At 41.7% G+C, this 25,855-nt stretch overlaps 3 protein-coding genes across 9 annotated transcripts; 1 reads left to right on the plus strand and 2 right to left on the minus strand.

Annotated features, from left to right (window-relative positions):
• CTSZ (cathepsin Z) lies at positions 1-5,494 on the minus strand. 2 transcript variants are annotated; one of them, XM_050907052.1, is made up of 7 exons: positions 5,346-5,494; positions 5,095-5,122; positions 4,645-4,808; positions 2,652-2,831; positions 1,875-2,025; positions 1,442-1,604; positions 1-937 (listed from the first exon to the last, which is right to left on the minus strand). In XM_050907052.1, exons 1-7 carry the CDS (start codon positions 5,461-5,463, stop codon positions 824-826), a joined length of 918 nt encoding a protein of 305 aa, XP_050763009.1. In that variant the 5' UTR covers positions 5,464-5,494; the 3' UTR covers positions 1-823. The 2 variants fall into 2 exon arrangements, with proteins under 2 accessions (XP_050763009.1, XP_050763008.1); XM_050907051.1 differs by lacking the exon at positions 5,095-5,122 and having other exon boundaries at positions 5,324-5,494.
• TUBB1 (tubulin beta 1 class VI) lies at positions 5,447-13,453 on the plus strand. 6 transcript variants are annotated; one of them, XM_050907046.1, is made up of 5 exons: positions 9,783-9,914; positions 11,588-11,696; positions 11,886-11,996; positions 12,130-12,222; positions 12,829-13,453. In XM_050907046.1, exons 1-5 carry the CDS (start codon positions 9,858-9,860, stop codon positions 13,200-13,202), a joined length of 744 nt encoding a protein of 247 aa, XP_050763003.1. In that variant the 5' UTR covers positions 9,783-9,857; the 3' UTR covers positions 13,203-13,453. The 6 variants fall into 6 exon arrangements, with proteins under 6 accessions (XP_050763002.1, XP_050763004.1, XP_050763003.1 ...); XM_050907045.1 differs by lacking the exon at positions 9,783-9,914 and adding an exon at positions 5,447-5,508 and having other exon boundaries at positions 12,130-13,453; XM_050907047.1 differs by lacking the exon at positions 9,783-9,914 and adding an exon at positions 5,748-5,766 and having other exon boundaries at positions 12,130-13,453.
• A 1,806-nt stretch (positions 13,454-15,259) lies between these two features.
• ATP5F1E (ATP synthase F1 subunit epsilon) lies at positions 15,260-16,442 on the minus strand. The gene is made up of 3 exons (XM_050907059.1): positions 16,363-16,442; positions 16,049-16,175; positions 15,260-15,403 (listed from the first exon to the last, which is right to left on the minus strand). The coding sequence occupies exons 1-2, from the start codon at positions 16,392-16,394 to the stop codon at positions 16,052-16,054; spliced, it is 156 nt and encodes a 51-aa protein (XP_050763016.1). The 5' UTR covers positions 16,395-16,442; the 3' UTR covers positions 15,260-15,403; positions 16,049-16,051.
• Between the last annotated feature and the right edge of the window lie 9,413 nt (positions 16,443-25,855).

A 25,855-nucleotide genomic window follows, 5' to 3' on the forward strand; every position in this document is an offset into this window, starting at 1 on the left:
TGTAAGAGAAAAAGTCCATTTATTAAATGCAATTAACAATGCCTGTTAATAACATTTGATGTGGTACTGATTTGCCACTTAAAACTGAGCTGGTTACTAAGGAAGAGAATTTGCTACTTTTCTTCAAATTAGTGAGGAGTTCTGGGTTGTGGCAATTTATACTTTGCCTCTTTAAGAGAAAAATGGCACAGCCAATCACATATCAAAGCAAGGAATTTGAGCAAAGACAAGACTAATTAAATAACTAAGTGTTTAGACTTTGTCTCTTGATCAAAGTGATTCCTGTTATCATTTTGGTTGGATAAAAGCAACTGCATTATATGAGACTTCCAAGAACACTGTTTTACCAGGAGGCCAAGGAAACAACATGGGACTTATTTTTTGAATATATCATGTCCAGACTTCGCTTTGTTTTTAGATCTGCATCATCATGAGATGGTATTTGCTCAATACTGTCAGAGAATTTAATGTAAGCTCTAGACCCAAATATTGAGTATAATTCTTCCTTCCCAGTATGTCTACATAACTTGTATTTAAAATACAGAGATTTACATATACAGTTTCTGTGATTAAGTCAATATGATTTAAATACTGTGCATCAAGGCAGACAACTTCTCCATGGGTAAATTGCTTTAAGTTGTAAATAATTATCTAAAGGCAGCTCTGTATTTATTTTACTTTGAAGACTGTGTGTTGCTATCTGGGCTAATTTTGCAGAACTGCCTGATGGTGTTGAACTGTGAAAGTCTTTAAACAGAAAAAGGTTGTACTGGGAAGCTTCCAAACAAAGTAGTTCCTAAACAGAAAGATGTACAATATAGAATCAAGGAAGTACAGCATCTCCATATGCACAGTCATCTTCAATAGCAAGATTGTACTCTGCTCCTCTTCCGCCTTTATATGCACTTGTCACAATTCTTAGCCACCCTCTTTCACCCTGTAAAGAATTAATTTGCATTGTGAATTAGAAAACATAATATAGACAATGTATGCTATTGAGTCTCTTCTGTCTTCCAAATATGAATGATCTAAGTCAATCTAGGAATTCACTCAAGATGAAGTACAACACTGGGTTCACAGGACAACTGTACTTAAAGGGGCAATCTGCTTTGGTGAATTTACATCCCCCTCATCTATTCCAGGTATGTGACTTGATTTTTGCCTACAACTAACAGTAATTTACAGTTGCCCATAACAGGAGCTGCATGTCCATGGAAGGGTAGCATTTGGGATTGAGTTGACATTACTGAAGTAACTTTGGGTGAATATCCTTGTCTTCAGATTTGTTAGGTTTCATTTTTTAATTGCTAGTCTAGTTCAAAGAAAGTTTTACTTTCTTCCTATCCACAGGCTAGCTTTGCAGCTTCCTGTTTGCAAGTGAAAAACCCCACCTTTCCTCTAAAGTCATTCTGCAAACATGTTCGTTCCCATGTTTTCTTACCCAGGGTTCACCCCATGAGTTACGAACAATCCAGTATTCTGTTCCATTTTCCACGCCCCAGCCAGCCACAGATACAATGTGATTCACCACAGGGGAGGGGTTGTACTCTGTATAAAGTCCTCCAGTGTAAGCATCCAACTTTTCAGTAGCCATTATGCCACAGCTGTAATAAAACAGAGAAAGCGTTTTTTATACAAGGGGATCAGGGCAGGGGCCTGGCTAAAAACCAATTGGTCTTCTTGCAATCTGACTTCAGAGCTCAATTTATCTACAAACAAGCTAAAGTCTGCATATTAGTGCAGAGATGCTAACATATGCTAGAGTGGAGAAGTACACTTCATCTCAGTCATTACACTGAGTTTCCAGTATTTCAATCCCAGTATTACTGGTAGATAAACATTTTCTTTTTTACCATTCAAGATTTTTTTTTTACCTAATTGGTCCATTAGTATAGATTTCTGCCATCATTTTTTCTCTTCCGCTGACAGACCCATAGTCAGCAACTTTCCAGAGAGTGTAGTTCTTTATCACATGACATTCTCCAAAAGTGACACAAGTTCCACACTGGTTAAACTTCTTACACTCTACAAAACAAAAGCGAGATTATCACTGCAAGAGAATGCTTTTCTTCAAGTGAATTAATTATATGACACTGAGCTTTTTTCTTTTAACTTATTTCAAGCAGATATTAATAACTTAAGAGTAATTACTAATACATACTCTCTGGTGAACTAAATTCCTTTCTGGAAACCACATTTAAAGTCCTTAAAAATCACTAGTTACTATTCTTTACTTCATAGGCATAAGTGCTTTGATGAGGAAGTGTTTCAGATGTGCTTCTCTATAGATACAGAAACTATTCCAGTCACATGACCAGACAAAGGTTACATTTCACCTTTGGTTAGCTTGAGGTGACACTTGTAAATATTTCAGTACATTAGAGATTGTATATCACAGACTTAGGAGATTAAGTTAAAACAATTTAGCTATGCAAACTTGTCTGGGCATGATTTAATGCTATGCTGTCTGGCTAGAGTAAAGAGAGACACACACAGGCCTGCAAAGAAAACCTGTTCTGTCAGTCAAACAGCAGGTACTACACTGAAAGGCAGGAACCAGTACACTGAAAACCCAAAAAATTATCTTTTTTAATATTAAAGTCTGCTAAACCTGGGATGAAGCCTTACAACAAAGCAAATAGGAATCGTACTTTGATCCTTAGCTTGGTAGTTGTTGCAGGTCTCATCTGGAATGCCATGGTCATGGGCATACATCCAAACACCTGAGTGGTCTCCACCTTCACAGGATCCTGCATCAGCACAATCAATCACATTCTGAACAGAGAGGTAGGCAGAAGGCCATGCACCTTTTCTCTTTATGTTGATTCGATCTGTAAGGATAAGAAATTGGGTTTTGTTAGTGGAATACGTGGGTGGCTACATATTGCACCTAGTGTTAAAACTGTCTCTCCTTCCTTGAACCTCTAACTGTTTGCAGGCAACAGTACTTGTGGTTGGAACAGCCTCTGCTGTTGACAGTGAGGCACACAGCACGACCTAACTCAGACCGGCAGGCTGAGTTATTATTGTGGGTTTCCATTAGAAGTTTTTTCCATTAAAAACTCAGCAAAAATATGCTGATGAGTAAGATCTGCTTAAAGCTTTGAATTGCCCTAGACCTCTTTTAATTCAAGTCACAGCTTCTGAAAACTTCCAGATCAGTTTCCTGTCGTTGACAGCAAAGAGTTTTCAAATACACATCATAAAACCAGCTCTCACTAGCCTCTTCTACAGGAGTAAAGATTTATGCATAAACTCATGCAGCCCAGGTCTTTGGCTCCGAGGGACAGTTTTCACAAACTTAAAGCAAGGAAAAGCTTTCAGAAGTATATCCTCGCTGTTATGTCAACATCTCACTGGTACCCTGCCATCTCAGACAGGCATCGCCACCCTGCTGCCTTATTTTGTCCGAAACGACTAGCTTACTTGGCAGAAAAGCTTCCCAATGAGTATTTATAAACTGCTTCTCACAGTGCATTAACAGTCTTAGCTGATGCCACTGTAGTGCTTTTAATCCTATTAGTACTAACACCATTCAACTATACTTGACAGAACTGGGAGGCATTATCCCAGCCTAGTCTTCCAGCAACAGGAGAAGGAATGAATGCTTTAACTATGCCCAGCAGTTAAGAAAAAATATCCTGATTTTTAAAATCAACCTTTTATACTTCTAAAAATGCACATATTGGCATACCCACATATGCAATTAAGTTTTAACCAAAGTTATATAATTAAGAAGTCGCTGTATTTTATCTATCCTAGTACTTCACTGCATCATGGCAGGTTTCATATGTGTCTGTATTCTTGTACTGCTTAGGAACAGATCCTTCGTGATTCCTGCTGTCTGCTCACCCTGCATTGTCTTCCCATTTCTGCAGTTTCCTCTATTTCTCCTTCACAGTTAATTCTCTTACAGCCTCCCTCTGCAAACAGTACTTCTGTAGCACGTTACTGTGGCATGCAAATCATGTATTCTCTCTAGATAAAATATTTCTCCAACTGAAGCAAACCCCTACTTCCCTTTTCTGAAGAAAAAGGCTGACAAAGGTATCTGCTGAAACTAAATTTGTCTGTATGCTATGGTAGTCAGTTCATTTGAATGACAGGGCTCTTGAAGCTAATACCCTGCAGGCCCTTCCCACGAGAGGCAACTTCTTTCGTTTCCTCATACCCAGGCATCGCTGGAGCAGCCCCTTGCTGCTGTAGATGTAGTGCGGCAGGCTGAGGTACCAAAAAAGGGAAGGAGACACGATAACTGCTTTTGCATCTGCTGCTACCATCACCACACTTCCAAGAAGAGGGGCAGAAAACCCAGGTCTTGGCTCCTGCCAAACACCATGCCAGTGTTCCCGCCTCGCACAATTTTTGAGAGGGTGGGGACAGTCTCACTGTGATCGCTTTCTCTATTGAAACTAAACCTCCTTGCCTTCAGCTTGGGAATTCCCACTGTTCCTGGTGTATTCACAGACATTTCAGCCTCAGTTTTTGCTGCATTAGTCACTGCAGTAATCTGGCACCTCTTCTTTATACCAGCTATTTTGTAAGCTGAAGATAAACTTCCTTTGCTTACTGAAAACTATAAATCACTGAGGGCAACCAGCTTGGCAGGTAAGAAGGCAGCACACAGCCCTAAGCACAGCGTACCTGCTAAAGCGCTGGTGCTGCCGTGGGCCCAGCAGGACCCGCAGTACTGGGGGATGTGCTGGTTCCGAGTGGTGCTGGCATAATTGACGCCGTTCACGTTCCTCCAGTCCCAGCTCTCGGGTAGCGCCGAGACGTCCAGGTACTCGTGCGGGCGCGGGTAGGTCCTGTGTTGAGGCAGAAAGAGCTAGCTCCCTCGCTGCCCATGCCTGTATTTTCAGGCAAATGAGGGGTTATTTTAAGAAAAACAGCTTTCACAGTTTCCTAACGAGGCTGCGAGTGTCCGGCGAACGGCGCGGGTCATGTGACAGCGGGAAGCGTGACCGGTCCCTGTCCGCGCGGTCTCGTGACCGCACTGCGCCCCGCGGAGCTCCCCCCACCCCGGGCGGCGGGGGCTATGGCTGCCCCAGGGGCCCCCGCTCGAGCCCCGCCCGGGCAGCGGGGGGCCAGTGCTGCCTGCCCCGGGGAGCCCCCCCACCCCACCCCGCGACCGGGCGATGCCGGGTTTGCAAAGCCCCCGTGCAGGCAGGCGCTGCGGCTGTGCTTGCCCAGCCCCTTCCCAGGGGCGCCCCCCGGGCTCCTCTCCGTGACGCCGCTTGGAGGGGGCCGGGGGAGGCGGCCGGGGCTGCCCGCAGCCGGGCGGCAGCCCCGTGAGGGACGGGATGGCGGGGGCGAACCTCACCTCAGGCCGGCAGCCTTGCGCGGGGCCGGCTTGTAGCAGTGCTGCCCTTCCCTGAAGTAGAGGCCGGCGCGGGCGGGTGGGCAGAGGCAGCCCCAGAGCAGCAGCAGGAGGGACGCGAGACGCCGGGACACCTCAGCCATACTGGAAGCGGCAACACCTCCCTCCACAGCGCTGCCCCGGCGCCGGTATTTAAGGGCGGCGGGGAGGGGCCGGGGGGCCGATGGGCCGTGGGCGGCGCCGGCGAGCGGAGCGGCGGGGCCGCTGGGGGTGGCTCGGCTCGGCCCGGCCCGGCTCGGCTCGGCGGGGCGCTGCGGGTTCAGCTGCGGCGGGCGAGGGATGCGGCGCCTCCCTTGTCTTTCTTCCTTCGTGTTTATCAACGTCTGTCCACTGGAAGCGGGGCTGAGGCCAGGTACAGCGTGTGCGTCGCTAAGTCCTTCCTAACGGTATCTAATTCATTTCTTAGGGGATAAGGAACAAACGTAGTGAGAGGCTTAAATCGCTGTGTTCGCGCTCCCCGCTCTTGGGCCGTGAAAGCTGCAGCACCCGCTCCACGGGCAGCCACCCCGCTGGGTGCACTGCAGGGAATGCAGGTGTCCTGCTGGTGCCCCCAGGTGAAGTCTCCATCTCACACGCTCAAAAATGAAGCAATTTTGCCCCCCCCCCCCAAAAAAAAAAAGGGAAGGAAAAGGAAAAGCTATTAAAATATTGTGATGATTCAATATATGCGGTTGCTGTCAACACAGGGTTTGTGACAAGACGACTTGTGTCTGGGACAGATGCAGACCCTGTGTGGTGGAGTTACAGGTTTCTTTACCTTTGGCCTAACACATCAGCATTGTGTAAGACTGCGCCCAGTGACTGTGTGATTGCATAAAGCAGGCAGGCTGGTTTTTTTTGTTTGGTTGGGGGTTTTTGCTAGTCCCAAGTTTTTAATTTCTCAAGCCCTTTTATGCTACAATTTACAAAGGAATACAGGCCTGTGTCCATTTTTTTAGGCTATTCTTTCAGGTTCAGGACATTTGAAGATTATTTGTCTGCTACAAGATTTAGTCAATAGTAAAAATAGCTTTCTAATTTTCCTGCAGAAGGTTTAAGTATCTGTGTGAGTGGACTACCAGTCTCTTTTCCATGTGTTGGCTAGAGCTTTCATGTTTGGTGAACAGGTTTAGTAAACCATAGCCAGTTCTTCCCTCATAGCTTTTCTTCCTTAGCTCTCAGCACTTTTTATAAAAGGCATGAGGTTTATTAGCTCCACATTATGAATAGAGAAACTGAGGCACTGAGAACCAATGCAACAAAAGGAACAGCAGAGCAAGAACTGAGCCTGAGTGCTGTGCAGTTGGCATTTTTTGCAATTCGTCTGATGATCCAAACTCAAGGGTAACTGCGGTTGCGGCAGTAGGGCCCAAGTAAGGGCACTACCCAGCAGATGCGTTCACGTGCTGCAAGTCCCAAGTTTTTGCCGGATCATAGATCTGCAGTATGGGGAAGGTAACAAACTGCTCAGTTGTCCACTCCAATTGTACCAAAACCTATTTGTTTAAACGTATGGGCTCATTACGCTGATGATGATACCTTACAGTGGGCAGTCCTGCCTTGCTTCCTTTGGACCACCTGCCAGAGGGAGACAGTCTTTAAATAGTTTTTCTTACTAACTGAAATGAAAATGTGAAGTAGGTAGTCTTTATTGCCTGTTGAATGCACCGTTTTTTGGTAGCATTCCTAAGGATGATGTAGCTAGCCCAGATTAGTTGAGACTAGCATCAGCTTGTCTGGTAGCCATTCACAGATCTCTCTAAAATTATCTGGTGGCCTGTAGCCAGGCTTATCTCAAATTGAATAGACTTTCTTCTCAACAATCTTCTCTGCTACTGTGAAAAGATAGTTCCTCCCAAGCAAACCATATTAAAAAAAAAAAGTATCCCAGAATGCCTCCCTGCACGTGTGTATTTGTTGCTAGTGGGTACTGTGGTGGCGTTAAAAAAAAACCCAACAAAACAAGAAAAACAGAAACAAAAAACCACCCAGTAACCAAAAAAACCCTGGCTTGTTTGTGGTCTTAGGTTACGCCCGTCGCCAGGGCTTTGGTATCTAGGGCCCACTCTGAAGGCAATGGAAGCAGTGGGCAGCCTGATAATAGACACTGCGGGACAGGCTGGTAATAGCTGTGCCCAGCGCCAGGCTGCTCCTAATCTCCGCAGTGCCAAAAGTCCCTCGAAGCCAACCCTTCCGCCGCCGTCTCCTCTTTCTCTGGTGACGCTCACCCCGCTAATCTGCAACACCACATGTTCAATGGCTGTGCCTGGGAAGCGCACTCGGGCAGTTAACAGGCTTGGGGCCTGTGAAAAGAGGCACAAAACCACCTCCGCTTCACAAAGCACCTCAGGTGCTTCTTGTGTCATGTGCCATAATTTTTAAGTCTATAAGGAAGTGCTTCAGAGGAGCCGCATGATTCCAGGGAGCTATTTTTAGCAAGAGAAAACCCGATGTGAAGTGATTGCATATTCCTTTCACTTCCCTTTTTTTGTCTTTGCTTGTGAGATGCTCTTAGTGAATACATTTATTGCTGAAATTATGTTGCCAAATTTTTTGGACAGTGAATTACCATCTTCAGCCTCTTCATAAATTGTGGCTATTGTAGATTAATACATTGCATATTTTAAGTAGTATTTAGTGTCAGTAGCTCTCTGACACACTGTGTCAATGCAGCTCCTATTCAGAATGCAGCAATTGAATATACAACTCAGAATTGCACTATTACTTTTAGCTAAGCATAGTTGGAGAAAACAAATATGAAATGTGCATGAATAAAATGAAATTTGCTTTCAAAGTAAATATCCAAATAACCTTTCCAGAATTTTGTCTTAGGAAATTGTAGAAGATAGCCACTGCCATTGTAGAAAATATCTACAATGTGGCAATGGAACATAACTGTTATGTTGTCTTGCTGAGTAAACTAAACTGTTTAGAGAATACTTATTTTTTGGAAAATGATAAAACTATTGTCTTTTAAGGAAACAAAATTAATCTACCTGAATTTAAAGTCTTGCTTTTATTGCTCCCTACTGGGGACAGCTCATAGCTTGGCAGAGGATGACAGAATGTTTGCTAGCTACTTTTTTGCAATGCACTTCTGGTGCTAAACTTTGTCTTAGGAGCAGTTGTTTGTTCCTCCATTGGCTGGTGGAAGAAGTGGAAGTCATCTGTGGTGGGGAAGTCTGGAGTAAGCTGATTTTTCTTTTGGAACAATATGGAAGCTCAGAGATTCCTTATCTCTAGCAACCCATAAAGTGGTAAAGTAGTTAGTTACTTTCAATGAGTCAAGTCCTTCCACTGTCATCTTTTTATACAAAATAATTTAAGGTGCTTTCCTAATTATAGTTCCTTTTCCTATCCTTAAAAGGACCACTTGCAAAGCACTGACAGTTGCCTGACATGTAATAAAATTACTATAAGCTTCCAGAAGAAGGTCCATTCTGGGTTTCTGTTGCTCAGTGATATTAGTCCTGTTTATCAGCAGGCAACATGACTGTGTCACGTTTTGCTCAGCCTTGCATCGTTTCCTTTAATGCAGTGAAACATTTCACACAGTGAACATTATAGTTAACTTCAGTGAAACTGGATTTTCACCTCTAGCATTTTCCTGGCAAGTTCTGAAGTACTACATCTCAGATATAAGAAAATAAGGAATATAATAAATACTGTATTTCTTAACGGCAGGAAAGGAAGAGAGAGAAAGAGAGAGCATCTATGCAAGTTAGTCACAGGTTGATTCAGATTTTAGATTGGCTGAAATTGATGGAGTCTTATTAAATGTTTAAAGAACATATATCATTGAGAGTGCAGTGTTATGTTTATGTTTTACGTAGTATTTTTTTGTTACTGATCCTGTCCCCCTCCTTCATGCAGTTAGACACTGAGAATGATGCTTATTAGTGAACTGCAAGTTTGCCTGGCAATGCACTGAATGTTGTAATTATAGGAGGCTACTGCTCGGCAGTTGTTATTGTTTTTATTATGGATGTTGTCCTGTGTGACTCATATGATGTTAACATTTAAATTATGTGGCAGAAGCACATGTACTTAATAAATTAAGATCACTCATTTTTGGCTATAATCTCTTGCGTATATATTTGTGTATATATTATGTATAAAATAATGAAACACAAATACAATGTGCACAGAGGTTCATAAATCACACTGCTGCACGGAGAACTGGAATGAACTGTAAGGGGGTGCGTGTGACAATTATTTTCTTTTCCAAGCCACTCAGTAATGTACGTGTGCTCTTGTACCCTGTACACAGGCAGTGAATAGGCACTTTGCCTCCTTGTGAAATGCTTTGATGAGCAGGCTGAGGAGCTGGCTACTCCCCTTGCTGGCTGAGTGACAGTCCCACTAGTATAAAAAGGCCCCTTGGGGCGGACTGCGCTGGGTGTAGCTGATACAGCAGGAGAAAGAGGGCTTGTTCTGGGGACTGCAACTAGAAAACCTGTGTTAGGTTGTAGCCACCAACAGGTCTAAGCTACACAAAATGCGTGAAATTGTGCATCTTCAGATTGGCCAGTGCGGGAACCAAATTGGAGCTAAGGTAAGGTCTCTTTTCAATATTGGTCATTAGTAGTAAGTGCTATCAGTGGTAGCAGGTCAAACATTGTTAACAGATGGGGACTTTCGGGGGGAACAATTACTTTGTTAACTCAATGGTAGAATGCATGGCACATTAGCAGTGAATATGAGTATTTTGATATGAAAGTCATAAGATGGGCTTGCTCCTCATGCAAAGGTTAATGTTAAGACTGGCAAAGAGTGAAACATCTGCAGTAACTATGGCACAGTGATTGTAAGTGCTCCAGAGCATTCCTGCTGGGACTCATATTCCCAGGGGCACTAATCTAGTCTGCAAAATACTGGGACAAGTGAAGGAGCCAGTAGTTCCAGGGCTGCAAAGTTGTGGTGCCAGTACTTTACTTCAGCCATACAGCAGTAACTCTGCCACATTATAATCATTAATGTGGGATTGTATTAGTCAACAGAATGAGCTGTGCTATCAGTTGCCAATTAGGTTTTTCTAAGAGTGGCATGAAGTGCAGTTAAGGATTCCTGCCTAACTGGCCTCCTGCGAGAGGTAGTCATGTCATTTGGAGTATTTTTGTGTAGTTCAAACACTAGCATGCTGTTACTTAGAAGTTGCTCATTGCTGACTTTGTGTGCTAGGAGGAAAAGAAGTCATTGCTTTTTGCTGTGTGATGTCCATCTTTTTTTTTTATTGAGAAGTAGGAAGTTGTCAAAAAAAAGTATCATCTGGGTTAATTTGGGGCTGGGAGGTCTTTGAAGACACACGATAGCTGAAGGATTGTTCCGTTGTGTTCTTCCTCCATTTCTTGCTCCCACAAATCTCACCTTGATTCCTTTTATTGGAACGTGAAGCTGTGGATAGCCAGAGAATGTCATGTTAGACTCAGATAGTTTGAATGCAGCCAGTGTGATAGTTGAAAGGTTTGTACTTTTTCTGTTGGCTTTGACCTGGAAACCACTTACGTCTAGTAAGACCTGTAGAAAAGCGCGCGCGCGCGCGCACACACACACACACACAAATACACCATGCACATGTTGGCAATGGTGTATTTGTACACTCAAAACGAGGCTGGATGCTAAACCAGGAGACCTTTAAAATTAAAATAGCCTGGTCATTATAGCGGGTGGGTGTGTCTTAACACTGCTGTGGCTGCTGCCTAGATAAGAACCCCAGTACGAGACATCCATATGAATGTCAAGATAGGACGTTTAGGACCGGCATCTGTTTGTGGAAGGCATTGCTCACATACAAATTTGCCTGAGCCAGCTTTGCCATGCCACAGTCCCACTTGTGCATGACAGGCCTCAAAGCAACCCTCCCCAATCCACCACCCCCCGCCCCTCCACTTTTTTGTTAAGCTCATACCAACTAGTACTTGTGTTATTTGAACTAGTATCAATTTTACTTTACTATAAAGGGAACAAATTGAGGGCCTCCACCTATTAGTGCATGGGTGATAGCTAAGCAGCATAAACGGTCTACTAAACTTTTCCCTTGAACTTATTTGGGGAGGGGGGGAGGAGGATCCCCTCTCTGATCTAATACGTAAATGGCAAAACATCCCCCACGTCAGGCACAGTTCCCACTTTATGTGCAGTCAGGCATGAGCGCAGCAGAGCTGGTGCTGAACATGTGCTGAAAAAACCCAACCTTTGTGAGCGTATTGAACCTCTTTCCTTTTTCAGTTCTGGGAGGTAATAAGTGATGAACATGGAATTGACATCGCTGGAAACTACCGTGGGGACGCATCACTGCAGCTTGAGCGAATTAACGTGTACTTCAATGAGGCTTACTGTAAGTACTCAGCACTGCTAGGGTGTTGGCAGAGGAATTTGCAGAGCCAACATGAAGGTTAAAATAAGTAATTAAAAGAAAAAATATCCCCAAATCACTGTAGGTGGGCTGGATTTTTCAGAGTAGATTATAAACCTGTCTCTCTGACTTCTAACAGTAATTGTTTGCATTCATTTTCTTTTGTCCTAGCCCATAAATACGTGCCCCGTTCTATCTTGGTGGACCTGGAACCTGGTACGATGGACAGTGTACGGTCTAGCAAAATAGGCCCACTCTTTCGACCTGACAATTTTATTCATGGTATGTACAGCATGCTGTCAGCAAACTAACTAGAGTTAACTGTCCCAAAATGGCCTTTTAACTCCCATCTTTGTAGCCTTTAAAAATTCTCTTGTTAACTTTGTGGCTGTTATTTCTGTAATTCTGTTCAAAGGTAATTCAGGTGCTGGAAACAACTGGGCTAAGGGCCATTATACAGAAGGCGCTGAACTGATTGAAAATGTCATGGATGTGGTCAGGAACGAGTGCGAGAGCTGTGACTGCCTTCAGGGATTCCAGCTCATCCATTCGCTTGGTGGTGGTACAGGCTCAGGAATGGGCACACTCCTCATCAACAAAATCAGAGAAGAATATCCCGACAGGATTATGAACACTTTCAGTGTTGTGCCTTCACCCAAAGTATCTGACACGGTCGTAGAGCCGTATAATGCCATCCTCTCCATCCATCAACTAATAGAGAATACAGATGAAACCTTTTGCATTGACAATGAAGCTCTATATGATATATGTTTTAGAACTCTAAAGCTCACCAATCCCACCTACGGTGACCTCAACCACTTAGTGTCCCTAACGATGAGCGGTGTCACAACCTCACTCCGTTTTCCTGGTCAACTGAATGCAGATCTGAGGAAGCTGGCTGTTAACATGGTGCCCTTCCCTCGCCTGCATTTCTTTATGCCAGGCTTTGCTCCACTGACAGCTCGAGGTAGCCAACAGTACAGAGCCCTCTCAGTGCCAGAGCTTACTCAACAAATGTTTGATGCACGCAACATGATGGCAGCCTGCGACCCTCGTCGTGGACGTTACTTGACCGTGGCATGCATCTTCAGAGGCCGAATGTCTACCAGAGAAGTGGATGAGCAGTTGCTGGCTGTCCAGACCAAGAATAGTTCCTATTTCGTGGAGTGGATCCCTAATAACGTCAAAGTGGCTGTGTGTGACATACCACCACGAGGCTTGAAGATGGCGGCTACCTTTATTGGCAATAACACAGCCATTCAGGAGCTCTTCATCAGGGTTTCTGAACAGTTCTCAGCTATGTTCAGAAGAAAAGCATTTCTCCATTGGTATACTGGTGAAGGTATGGATGAGATGGAGTTTTCTGAAGCAGAAGGTAACACCAATGACCTTGTGTCCGAGTACCAACAGTACCAGGATGCCACTGCAGATGTTGAGGAATACGAAGAGGTAGAAGTGGAAGCCAGCCCAGAAAAGGAAGCACTGTAAAAACAATGGCAATATCAAAATATTCTTCAAATAAGCCTGTTGACACTAAAGAAAAAGCAGTAGCCATCATCTGCATACAAAAAATAACACCTTTCTTAAGAATTTTTTCTCTGCATCTGGCCAAAATATATCCAATATTACAATACAATGCTTTTGAAATTAATGGCAGCTATGCTTTACTCTCCTAAACAACTGTTGACACTGAATCTGTCCCAAAAAAAGAGCCACTATAAAGACAAGTTGTCTCATAACAGCCTTTCTTGTAAATGTATTCACTTTTAGAATATTATCACCAGATACTGAATGTAATATACAGCCTCTGTGTCTGTGTATATCTATCAGGATCATAAACAACAGCAAAATATGCTATCAACTCATCAAATTTATTTATTCTCAGGTGAACACAGCCTGTGTTTTGTTTGTGAACTTGTTAACTGTTTCAGGAACACATGCGCATCTGGAAGGCCTATAAAGGCGGTATCTATTTTATTACGCACTCCACAGACTGATGTAGATCTGCAGACAAGTTCAATTCCTTAAGTTGCAGAGGGAGGGGAGAGGAACCAACATGGGGCAAAAGACTGAATATGCACATTCGTACTTAAAAAAAAAAGTACTTTAATAGTTCTATCACATTGCTGGTTTGTATTATTGCAGAACTTGTATTCATTATTATTGTGTGGTTTGTTACTATTTCAAACTATAGATTGAGTTATATTAGCATACGAAGTTGTGAACACTGTGTAAAAGTTTCGGTGTGGTATTTTTTTTTCCCCATATACTAACTACTGTAAATTTTCTTCCTATCATTCAGTACAGCAAAATGGATAGAATGGTTTGCAGCTAGTTAGAGGCAAGTTCAACAGCAATCACTAAATCAAAAACATATCTTGACTTCAGGAAAAAAAAGTTTCTTGCCATTCACAGCCATCTACTTAACACTGTATTTATAATATTCTTTAAAATAAAAATTATGTACCATTTTTTAAAATACTTGTAAGACTTGAAACATTTGATAGACAAAAATCAGTTTATTCTTGTAAGGACTAACTAAATTACATGAAAAAATTGAGCTTGTTTTATTCTACTCTTAGAAGAGAGAGTTTATTATACTCTGAAGTATAATGCCTCATGTTTGAGTCAACAGCAGAAGCATCCAGGTGAACACAAACCTGAAGCCAGTTCTGCAAGCATGCTATATTTCTTCCTGTGCAGTGGGACAACGCTAGACTTGCTGTGAAGACACACAGCAGCAGGAATATGCAAACACTTCCCCCAAACCAAGACAGCTGAAAGTATGACTTCGCCCCCCTAGCCAAGAGCAGATGGAGTGTCACCCTCCATTCCTACTGTTTCCCAGTGAATGCGTGTCCCTCTCCCCCCAGTAAAGTGACAGAGCGGTAACAAGGACAGCCAAGAGCTGGGTGAGCGGGGTACGGTCCAGGGAGTTCTGCGCCTCCTTCTCCACCTCTTACAGGACGCTAGGTCTCCAACTCCCGGTTCACTGCTCAGTGTTCCGGACAGCTTTGGAGATTAGACCCCATGCAGCACATCCATGGCAAAATGTCCTGCTTCCAGTTTAGTCGTAACCCTAAGCCCCATCGAATTGATTTTCACCGAGTTAGTTTTGTTCTAAGCACAAACAAGATGAACACCATGACAACGAAGAATTTTAAAGCCAAGAGTGTACCGCTTCCAGCAGAAAGAACTGACAGAGGCATTTTTAATTATCAAAATTATATGATATTTTGACATAATGCAGATATATGTCAACTATATTCTCTGTTGACATAGGTTTTAGTGAAGAAAACGTTTTTCCCAAAGTAATCATTTAATTATTGAAGTAGGCAGAAAAGTTTTAAACAACAATTAAATCTCTCATTTATGTAGCTGAAACATCAATCCAACAAGAGATTTGCCTTAAAAATAAACATATGTTGCTACTGAATGATAGACTGTGATAAAAAGTCTTCTATTTTAACACAAGTGAAAGATAAATGTCTCTGCAAAATGGAGTACTTTTTGTTTCAAGAGGAACAACACTTTCCACACATTCATTTAACAGAAATTACATTTATTAGCATGCTGATTTACATACAGAGGCAAGTTTTACAGTTAATGTGATGACATTATATTGCAGAGTCTTGAGCTTGCCTACAGCTTTGCAGTTTGCTGTTAAAGTATTCACCACAGATCAGTTCCTATGAGAGAGTTAAAATACAAGTTACTCAATTGAATAATATGTACAAGGTACACTTCAAACAAAAGGTAATATTTAATCTCAGATCAGGAATAGAAGCTGTTCTACTTAGAATAGATTTCAGCTGCTTGTGATGTATGCAATGTCACAAATAAAGGTACAAGTAGCATCTATCTTTCACAGATAGTAGACTACCCTTACACAAATACGTCTGCTGATTAGGGAAAACAGTAGTTCAGAGAGGCTGTCTGTTGGCTTAGTAAAGTAAGAGACAGGAAACCTATGAACATCACTACAGAAACCCAGCTGTTTTGCATAAGTCCATAACAACTTTGACCAAACCCCAAATCGTTCAAACCAGGGCTTGATGGATGCAGTAAGCCTCACTTTACTGAACTAATGAGATTAAGCAGTTTCCTATCATCCCACACATAATCAGGATGCAGAGACATCTGCACACATTTGCACTAAACCAGTCAGCAATCCGTTCCAGTTTCATGCATGAAGATCAGAGCTGATATTCCACATATAGCACAAAATGAACCAAGCAGTTACGGACTGTCATTAAGCCGACTCACACTGGGAAACCAAGACTCCTTGTATAAAAAGCTACAATAAGGCACCCCAGCTCACTCAATTTACTTACATTTTATTCCTTCTTGGGTTTCACAGTTTTCACAGTGGCCATCGCCGCCCTCTCTGCCTCTGCTTTGTACTGAGGCTTCATTGCTGCTCTAACAACCTGGGCACAGATCTGGGAATACCGGATGTAACTAAAGACAGGAAAAAAAAGGGGGAAGAAAACGAAGGTGAGACGCAAACCCGCCCCAAAAGCTTCTCCACCCCCTCCAGAGGCACCGCTGTGACCCCGCCAGCCCTCCCTGCGAGGCCCTCGCCTCCGGCCGTTACAGCTATGGCAAGGAAGTCGCGAGGGGAGCCTTGTCGCCGCCAGGCGGGTACCTGAGCCCGGCCTGCCGCCAGTACGCCACCATGGCTGCGGGCTGCGGCTCCGAGAGACGCGGAGGGGAACGGGCAGCGCCGCTCCCGGGCAAGGTCAGCGCCCACCGGAAGGGGAAAGACCACAGCGCTGCTTTCTAGCCAATCAACAAGCAGGAATGATCCTTCCGCCAATCGGAATGCGAATTACCTCAGGGAGTCTGACCAATGGCAACTACCCAGTCGCTCCTCTAGTCACAGGCGCTCTCCTCTGGCAGCGACCAATCAGAGGGCTGAGTAAGGCACGCGACTCCCGGCCCTTCCTCTTGAGGAGCCCCGGCCGCGGCCCGCGCTCTTCCCCTCCGCCGGGGGAGCGCAGCGCTGGCCTGCGGCGGGGAGGCAGCAGGCTCGCAGCCGGCCAGCGGGGCCGGGGTGCTGTCCTCCCGCAGGCACAGGGATATGGTCAGCACCACACTACACCGACCTGTTTCTCCCAGTTCCCCCCGGTAGGAGCTGTTTGGGAAAGGTTTGGGGCCTTCTCTGTTTGGGAAGGTCTCGGCTCCGCCTCCAGGTGTGGCCAGCTGGGACCTGCCTCGGGGGTCCGAAAAAGCGAATGTGTGTGGTCTTCCGTGATTCAGAGCCGGTGATGTGCTGGAAACACACTACAAGTCAATTAATTAAAGGTTAGAAATTAAAGCCTGACTCTTGTATGAGGCTAATGGCTAGTTATATAGTATGTACGTTAATTACATATTAACTCATTCCTGAGTAGTCCTGTTGTAATCTAAGAATCCAAACGTGGTTAAAAGCATGTTTTTTTCCAGCTAAATCAGGTGTCATTACTCCTCTACGCCATCAGTTCTTAGCTTTTTCTAGATAAGACTGTAGAGAAGAAAATGGTTTCAAGCATGTGGAGCCAATGATTTTTATAAACACAGACTGTCTTCAATTTGGAGCTTTAATCCATGTGCAGCCAAGCTGTGCCATGTTCAGAGTTTTATCCCGTCAGACACGATGCCTTGGCATGGGATTCTTTTGGATGTAAGACTGTTTATGCATACACCTGAAATTATATTCAGTCATTTGCTCTAAACAAATTCATAAAAGACAACATAGCAAACTGGAAGCTATCATCATCTGTTGACACCTAATGGAAAAACAGACAATTTTCCATATATAATAAGGAAAAAGTTATGAGAAGACTCGAATCATGTTTGATAAAGAATCAGTTTGGTCCTAACCTAATGCTCATTTAAATAATTAGGACTGACTGAGGACTTAAGGAGATTATGGATTGGGTTTTTATGAAATGCTTGCACTTAAGTATGTATGCCTCTTCTCTCTATTCCTTCTGTCCAGAGCCAAACCACATCACAAAATATATAAGAATCCTCCAGAAGCTGTACAGGTCTTCAGGAAACGCTGGCGACTTTGGTCGCCTTTGCACAGAGGCCTTGTGTCTTCCTGCCGATTTTGGTATCTGGTGAAGCAAATCCCTGGAAATCACACAGTGATTTCATATCACTACACAGTCATGTTTTCACTTACAGTACTTTTTTAAAGCACAGAGTTATTTTTCAGCTTTATTAGAGATCTCAGTTAGTCCAGAGCCATTGCAATTAACAATCCACACATCATAATGTCAGTATAGATCCACCAGAACAAAAAGAGCAATTGTTCACCAGATATATCAGAGTCTGTCTCCAGTATAGTATATGACAGTAAGAGAAGATTGCCTATTAGTGTAATTAGTAGGAACACCAACCAGGAAGAAAGAGTGGGAAGATGGAAAGAATTTCCTGTCCTTAATTTGCCTACTTAATCTCTCTACTGAGATTACTGAAGAAGACTCTAGTTAGTGCCAGTTATGATGACATTTTTGAAAGTGGACACTTTAGGATGCTACATTATACTGGTTCCTTCCATCTGGACCAATGATTTGTGATTTTTTTTTTTTTTTTTAATAACTGCTAAACAACTTTGCTCCTATTGAATTTGGGGTTCATTTCTAAAATCCATGTATTACAGTCTTTCCTACTTAATTTTAAAGAAATGACTAGTATAAATGAGGCAGAAAATAATTCTTATTTCATGCATTTATTTCCATATCTATTTTTTGTGTGAGCCATTTTTATCCTAATTTTGAGACAGACATGGCATATTGGAGCAAAGCTTTCCAACTTGCAAAAATTAAATGAATTAAAAAATATTTGTTATGACAGCGCTTTTAACACAGAAAGGCTGCCAGCGATATGATATTGAAACAAATCATACTTGTTTTCTAAAACCCAATTATGACAATGATAACAAAAAGATACAAGAGAGCACCAAAGATTTAAGGAAGCCCCCCTCTGCTACCTATGCAACGTATTTGACACAACACAAGTAACTGCACTACTTACATACATTGATAAAGGGGATGTTATATACAAATACTGTTGTAGTGGTAACATCTGATGATTTGATAGGTAAAATAATTATCAATATGATTAAGCGTCATGGGCAGCCCAGGCCACAAATATGGCTTGGCAGAAAAAAATTATGCTAGCAGAGTTGGACATCTTTCTTCCGGCTATGTGTCCCTCTGTTCCCGCCCCACACCTTCTCAGATTCCTCTCCCTACCCCCTGTCTCTCACCTGCTCTTTTTCCCCCAGTTTTCTTTTCCCACCACATCTTCTTTCTCTGTACCTCCTTGTGAAATGCCTCTGCCTGCAATTATGTGCAATGTACTCAGATTTAAATCTGTAATGGAGATATACAACTTGGATGCAATTATTTGCACATATAGCTCTATTTACTGTTTGTTGATCTTGATAGATAAAAATTCAGCATGAATTTAAAAAGTTAAACCTTTGGGAGAGGTACCAAGCTGAGACAGAATGGAAATTAGATTAGTGACAGAAATTGTGCTCTACAAAAATTCCAGAATATACACTGACGTTTATGCAGCTGTAAAAAAGGCACCATTATAGATTTGTATGACCTGTTTTCATGCCCAGTTCTGTTTAGATGCTAGGATATATTTGTAAAGCCCTAAACTTTCCTCAGATAAGAACTTCAGAGACAGAACTTAGGAAAGAGCGCATAAAGGAGGAAAGTTTAGAAAGATACAGAGAGGTTGCAGAGAGAAGAAGGAATATATTAAGAGGGTTAGATGCAGAGATCAAGAGAAGCTGAAGCGGTGCGATTAGCAACATCCAGAAATGTGAGAGTGGATAGGTCTGGGGGAACTAAAGATGTGAGATTAGAAATGTCCAAAGAAACTGAAGAAGTGAGGGAAGAAGCATCCTGAAAGGTGAGATTGGAGACATCCAGAAAGGGTGTAGAGATGAGATTAGAAACATCCTCAGAGGTTGATGAGGATAATTCAGAGGAGCCCTGAAACATGAAGTAGTTAAAATCGGTGAGATCTAGCGATTCTGAAGAGGTTGAGGAGGTGTGCTCTGAGACACCTAGTGAGGATGGAGGGATTGTACAGGAAAAGTCCAAGGAAGCTGAGGAGGTGTGACTGGAAGCATCTAGGGAGGATGAAGAAGTGAGACTGGAGAGGTCTAAGGAGGGTGAAGAAGTAGGACTGGAGAAATCTGGGGAGGATATAGAGGTGAGACTTGAGAGATCTAAGGAGATTGAAGAACTGTTGCCAGAGAGATCCAGAGAGCCTGATGAAGTGAGACTTGATAGGTCCAGTGAAATCGAAGAGGTGAAACTGGAGCGCTCCCAGGAATCTGAAGAGGTGAGACTGGAGAGCTCTAAGGAGATTGAAGAGGAGGTACTGGAGAAGTCCGAAGAGGCTGAAGATGTGAGACTTGAGAGGTCCAGAGAAGATGAAGTAGTGAGACTGGAGAAGTCCACAGAGGATGAAGAGCTCAGACTGGATAAATCCAAAGAATCTGAAAAGGGGATTTGAAAGAGTTCCAAGGAGGCTGAAGTCTTGACACTGGAGGGGTCCAGGGAGGCCAAAAAGGTGAGACCAAGTACGTCCAGGTAGCTTGAAGAGATGACACTGAAAAGCCAAGTAAATCCACAACATGACTGGTGTTAATTCAGAAGTATTTTAAACTAAAGGTCTCTCATAACACACCAAACCAAACCAAAACGACATAATGAACCCAAATAATATTACTTTTGAAAGTAACTAAGCATACAGTTTTAATCTTTATGTCTCTTAGTGGTTTCTCTTTTGCTGCAGAAAAACTCTAGTAATAAGAGCTCACAGACTTATTTAGAATATTGCTCCTTCACAGAGGACCAGTACAGAAGTACAAGTACAGAATAATACGTACAGTAGCAGACATGCTTCTGTCCTGGCATGTCTCTCCTTGTTCAACCAGATTTTAGCATCTATAATAGCCTGACAAAGAATACCCTCCTGTCAAATGCCATCTCCCTGTCCTGAATGTCTGGAATAAAATAATAGTTATGTAATAGAATGGAAATTAAAATGTTTTTGTTCTTCTTTTCCAGATACCATAGAATATTCAGAAACTAGGCTGCTTACTGATTATGGAGAGAGATTTAAAAAAAATACGCAGTTGTAAATGGCAACAAGTCAAACTAGGCCTCTGACTATGAAGGTATGAGGGATTATTTCCTTTTGATTCATAACATCTAACTAAAAATGTGGATCTTCCCGATGATGCTAACAAAAATGGCAAAGAAAACAGTATTTTTCTCTGCAGCGTGCGCAGCATTTATTTTTGGAAGCTAGCAGTATGCTAAACTGATTCTGTGACTAAGAAATACACATTTCAGCAACATCAGTTCTACATGTTTTTCAGGTAAAAAGAGGTCTTATTTTATTACATTTATTTTGTACCTCTGGACATAAAACCTGTACTATAATAACAGTAATTTTTTATTTGTGGTCAGTTTGAATTGTTTAATAAAAATATCCTAAAGAGAATTTCTGATAGAAGGCAGACATCTAATTAAAAAGGGAACAGAACAGCTTATATTTCAGTTCATAAAGGTGCATCTAATTATAGTATGAGTAGATCAAGAGGCTGATCTACAGCTGCCTTGTCTCGTCTCAAGACTGTGCTGCAAAGCAGAGAGTAGTTGAAACCTGCTGTTGTCTTTCCAGACGTAAGCACAGGAATGCACATAAAGTTTTTCAGAGAGTCATCACAGAAGTATTTTATGGACCAAGAAAGGGAGAGATGATACACACATACAGGAGGCTGCAGCTTCTCAGGTGAATACACTCAAGCTTTGCCCGTGTTATTACACAACTGATGTCCAGATGCACGTATAATTGATTTAACTTAATCACTATGGGTGGAACTCCCACTAAGGTCATCTCTTAACTGAAGCAGGTGTCTGCCGAACATGGACTGACGTTGACAGGAATGATGTCTTACTATGCAAATATTAAAATTGTGGGGATTTAGCACAACACAAAAATTACCGGACTAAAAATAAAGCTGTTTACATACCAATGATGAGACCCAAAATAGTTCTTGAATTTACTTAATACTTATTCATAATGCATCTGCAATTTTAGCGCTCATGCAAGATGGTTGTAATTCTATCAAGAGTACAATGTTTATAGATCAAAAGGCAAAACAAATGAATTTTTCTTAACATGCATAATTGATGATGAAATTACAAGTTTGCTTGCTGCCCTATATTCTTAATAAAACAATAAAAATAATTAACCCCTTAAAAAAAATCCCTTGCTATCTAACAACAACACTGTCATTTTGTGACTGACTTTATCTTTAGTCTTAAAAGTTTCTCAAGTGCATTGGACGGGGGAGAACAAATAATTATCCAAAAGGCAAATTACAATACAATAAAAAGCCAGTATCAACATGATTTCCAACAGACTATAAATTCCATCATCTCTTCACTGTGTTCCTTCTGCCTTAATTTAAAATGGCAAAGTTATTGCACATTTTCCTATGAAATAACACTGTCAAGAAACATGGAATTATGTCACTGTTGTATAAAATGTACAGGTCAGTAATAATGCTTCCTACCTGTGATAGCTGTGGATTTATCTCCTTTCTCTGCCTGTGTAAGCCATACTGGGCTGTGCTGGTAAAGCTCTGCTGTTCTCTCTGCTGATGACCCTAATCTGTTCCACAGCTACTGGAAATCATGCCATGCTGATGACAATCCGGGTCATCTCCTATTAGATCTCCTCTTGTCTAAGTGCAGCGCTCTGCACAGAGCACCAGCAGAAAACATACTCCAAAATCAGCTCTAATCTTAAAATAAAGTTTCAGTTCTGTGCTGTTTCCTATTACAGGACAACATTTTGAAGGTTAGTTGATGAAGCAGATGAAGACATTAATTTTTTACTTTTGGACACCTGGATTCAAAGTAAAAATAATTTTGCAGTTTCATCCAAATTCTCAGCTGTCCATTCTACAAAATCTGGCATAAATGGTCTCTGGAGGGACCCAGGATCTGCAGAGCAGAATTCAGGTACGCTCAAGTTTTAAGAATCTTGTGCATTACTTCTTATTTCAATGTGTTTAATAACTTTTTAGCTATGTTACTTTTTAAATGTTGTTACAACAAAATGGCATGATAATGTAAAACATGTACACAGTTGATGATAATATTAAAGTTTTAAAAACACCTAGGTGACTTCAATGGCTGGAGCCTGTTTTCAGAAATTTTTAAGTCTCATAGGTGCTTACGCTTCTTTGAAAGACAAGGGAGACTTAGGATCCTAGGTAAATAAGGGCTGTTATTGCATCTCACTTTGCAGATAGGGAAATAACCTAATCTGTGCAGTTGCATCCTACTTCCATTTGTTCTATCTATTCTTTCACAGGAGAAGCAAGGAAATTGTGTAGCTTGCTGAATGTCCCTCAAACCTGGCAATTATAAATAGAGAAAATAAAACTGTATAGAGCATCAGGCTAAGAAGGTTATGTGCTTCTAGTACTTCAGCTAGATCATTCGGAATATGACATGACTATAAAATATAAATAAATTCCAAGTATGGGTTTCGATACACACTTCCTTACACCCAATTTCACAATATACCTACTAGATTTTGCTGCAGTTGCTGTATGTAAATGAGTTTAAATCTAGATAAACCAAAGCAGTTATCTCACAGGTAAATAATAGCTACATAGTCCCCAAAAAACCTGTTAATAAGAACTCACCCAAATGATGCTACTTGCCATATTATATAACAGATTTCTTACCAGGGTGTCCACAAAGTTGAACAGGCTCTAGGAATATCAAAATTCACAGCAGGGGCAATTGTTTCATTTAATTTGGTGTAAAAAGGATTGGGTACATGATTAGGAAAGTATTTACTACCTATGTATGTTGTTCATTTTATTATAGTCTAGCTGATATATTCAGGTGGATAATATATATATTATCTAGCTGATACTATTTTTTTAGTTCAGTGTTTTTAAACTGTTTGATTAAAGGACTGTCAAACCTTTCTGGAGAAAAAATGTAAAAAAGCCCTCTTGTGCTGGACTTCTTGTGATACATGTGTCTGAGAATAAAGACTTTAACTTACGTTATTGTTTTACAAAGCTGTAATTTTTACTGTTATAATAAACATTGTTTGCAGCATCAAGTACTCTTTCTAGCAGATGCAATATGAAATTATTGTAATACACATTGCAGAGGCAATATAATTTCAGCCACCCAATAGCTTCCTATAGATAAGGAGATCCTCCATTTCTCCTCTTTCAGTGTGTCTCACCTTGCTGCTGGCTGCATAAAGATTATCACTTCTCATATTCATGGTTTTTTGGCTCAACAAGTTGACTTGGCTCAACAAAGAGTCTGAAGACCACTGTCTTCAATGCAAGGGAAGAAGTAGGACAGCACAGCCAGGAACAAGGCGGCAGGCAGACAGACACAGGACTGTTTCCTTTCACTGAAGGTAAGCAATTAGTTCAGTTTAGTTGTAACATGTAACCTCACCTTTAGAATAATTCAATTCTACTGCAACATATAAAGCAAAGCTATCAAATTATTTGAGAAAGAAATTAACAGGTCCTGTGCAAGTGAAAGAACAACCTTCACTTTGAGAAACGGAAGGATTCTAAAACGACTCAGTGCTTTCACACAAGCTCTCTTTATCGGCACTCTTCAGTTCTTCTATAAACGTGAACCTCAACGGGGTGCTGATCTTTCCTTTGAACCGACTATCTGTCAATGCCAGGGGGCTTTGAAAGGTTGCAGTTACTGGACAATGGGTGCTTAGGTTTACCATATATGACATTTGTTGGAAATATGCTAGACTGTACCGTTTAACTGCCAGTATAGACCACAACAGACAGATCAGCAATGTTGTAGGAAATGGTGGTTAAAGTTTTTTCTGTTTTTTCCAAAACAAACAACTGGTTTACATTTATAGTTAACTGCTGTATGACTGAACAGGTGCTGACACCCACTGTCAGCAAGAAGAAATACTTCTCAGGTAAATTAAGCCTTTTTAAAAGTACTTCATTTCTGTTGCTGACTGAAGAAAGTGGTATTATTTTAGTGTTCATATAGACACAAGTCATTTCAGTGTCACAGTAAATTTCAGATTTTACTTTCTTCCATGGTAGTGGCTTTCATCATTTCAGATTGTCAAAAGCAGTACCCTGAAGAACACAAGAGCAGTAGGCAATTAGCAAGGTGCACAAACACAAGTCTTTAACAAGTTTATAGTGTGGATGGGTACATGGAAGCTAGACAACTACACACCGTTGAAAAAAATTTAAAACCCTATAGAGCTGTTTGTCGTAGAATGCCTTGCAGTTAATGTAAAACAAGTTAATCCATTATACTGCTGCTTTAGCCATCCCGAGCCTGTTTAAATCAAGAAGTGAAGGACAAGCTGAGTGTAATTTACAGTAAAAAATCTTTACTAAGTTAACACCAAAATCCCACCACTTGGATGGCCAATTCTTATATCAAACCTGAGGAAAAGTAATTTTTGCATTCCTTGTTTCAACTTTCAGATACAAATCAGGTAAGCACTTTTCATTCAGAAGAATCTTTCCATAGGCATATGGCTATGTCCATACAAATATTTGAGAATTCAAGAGCACTGTTTTTCCAGTAGAACCAGCAGATGATGCAAGTGTTCAGTCTCAACAGAAAAGGGCATTAAGCTTGCCAAGACCTCAAACTTCCAGCTACTGCAATTTAAACTTCTGGTTTTAAATTAACTGTAATAGCATTTCTAGATGCAACTTGCTTTAGAGGGATGCTTTGGAGACTCGTAGCATGTCCCACTCCTGGCAGAAATCCTTAGTAGCTGTGTTGGGAGTACTTAAGGATCACAGGAACATGAAAAAGTCATCCAAAATAATTAAGACAATGAACAGCAAGGAAACCTAATGATTTATTACTGAAAACTTCAGAAGGTGAGCAGTGAGAACAAAAGGTTTAACAGTGCCATCTTAAATATTCTCTAGGTCATTGAGCTTTGGATCTAAAGCTTACTCACTTCTGTTCTATTTCTCAAAGTTATATGGGTGAGTTTGAAGTTTTACTGATTTAAAAGCCTAAATCTGCAAATGAGGTAAAACATGAATC

Source organism: Gymnogyps californianus, chromosome 17, assembly GCF_018139145.2.
Source record: "Gymnogyps californianus isolate 813 chromosome 17, ASM1813914v2, whole genome shotgun sequence".
Taxonomy (NCBI): domain Eukaryota; kingdom Metazoa; phylum Chordata; class Aves; order Accipitriformes; family Cathartidae; genus Gymnogyps; species Gymnogyps californianus.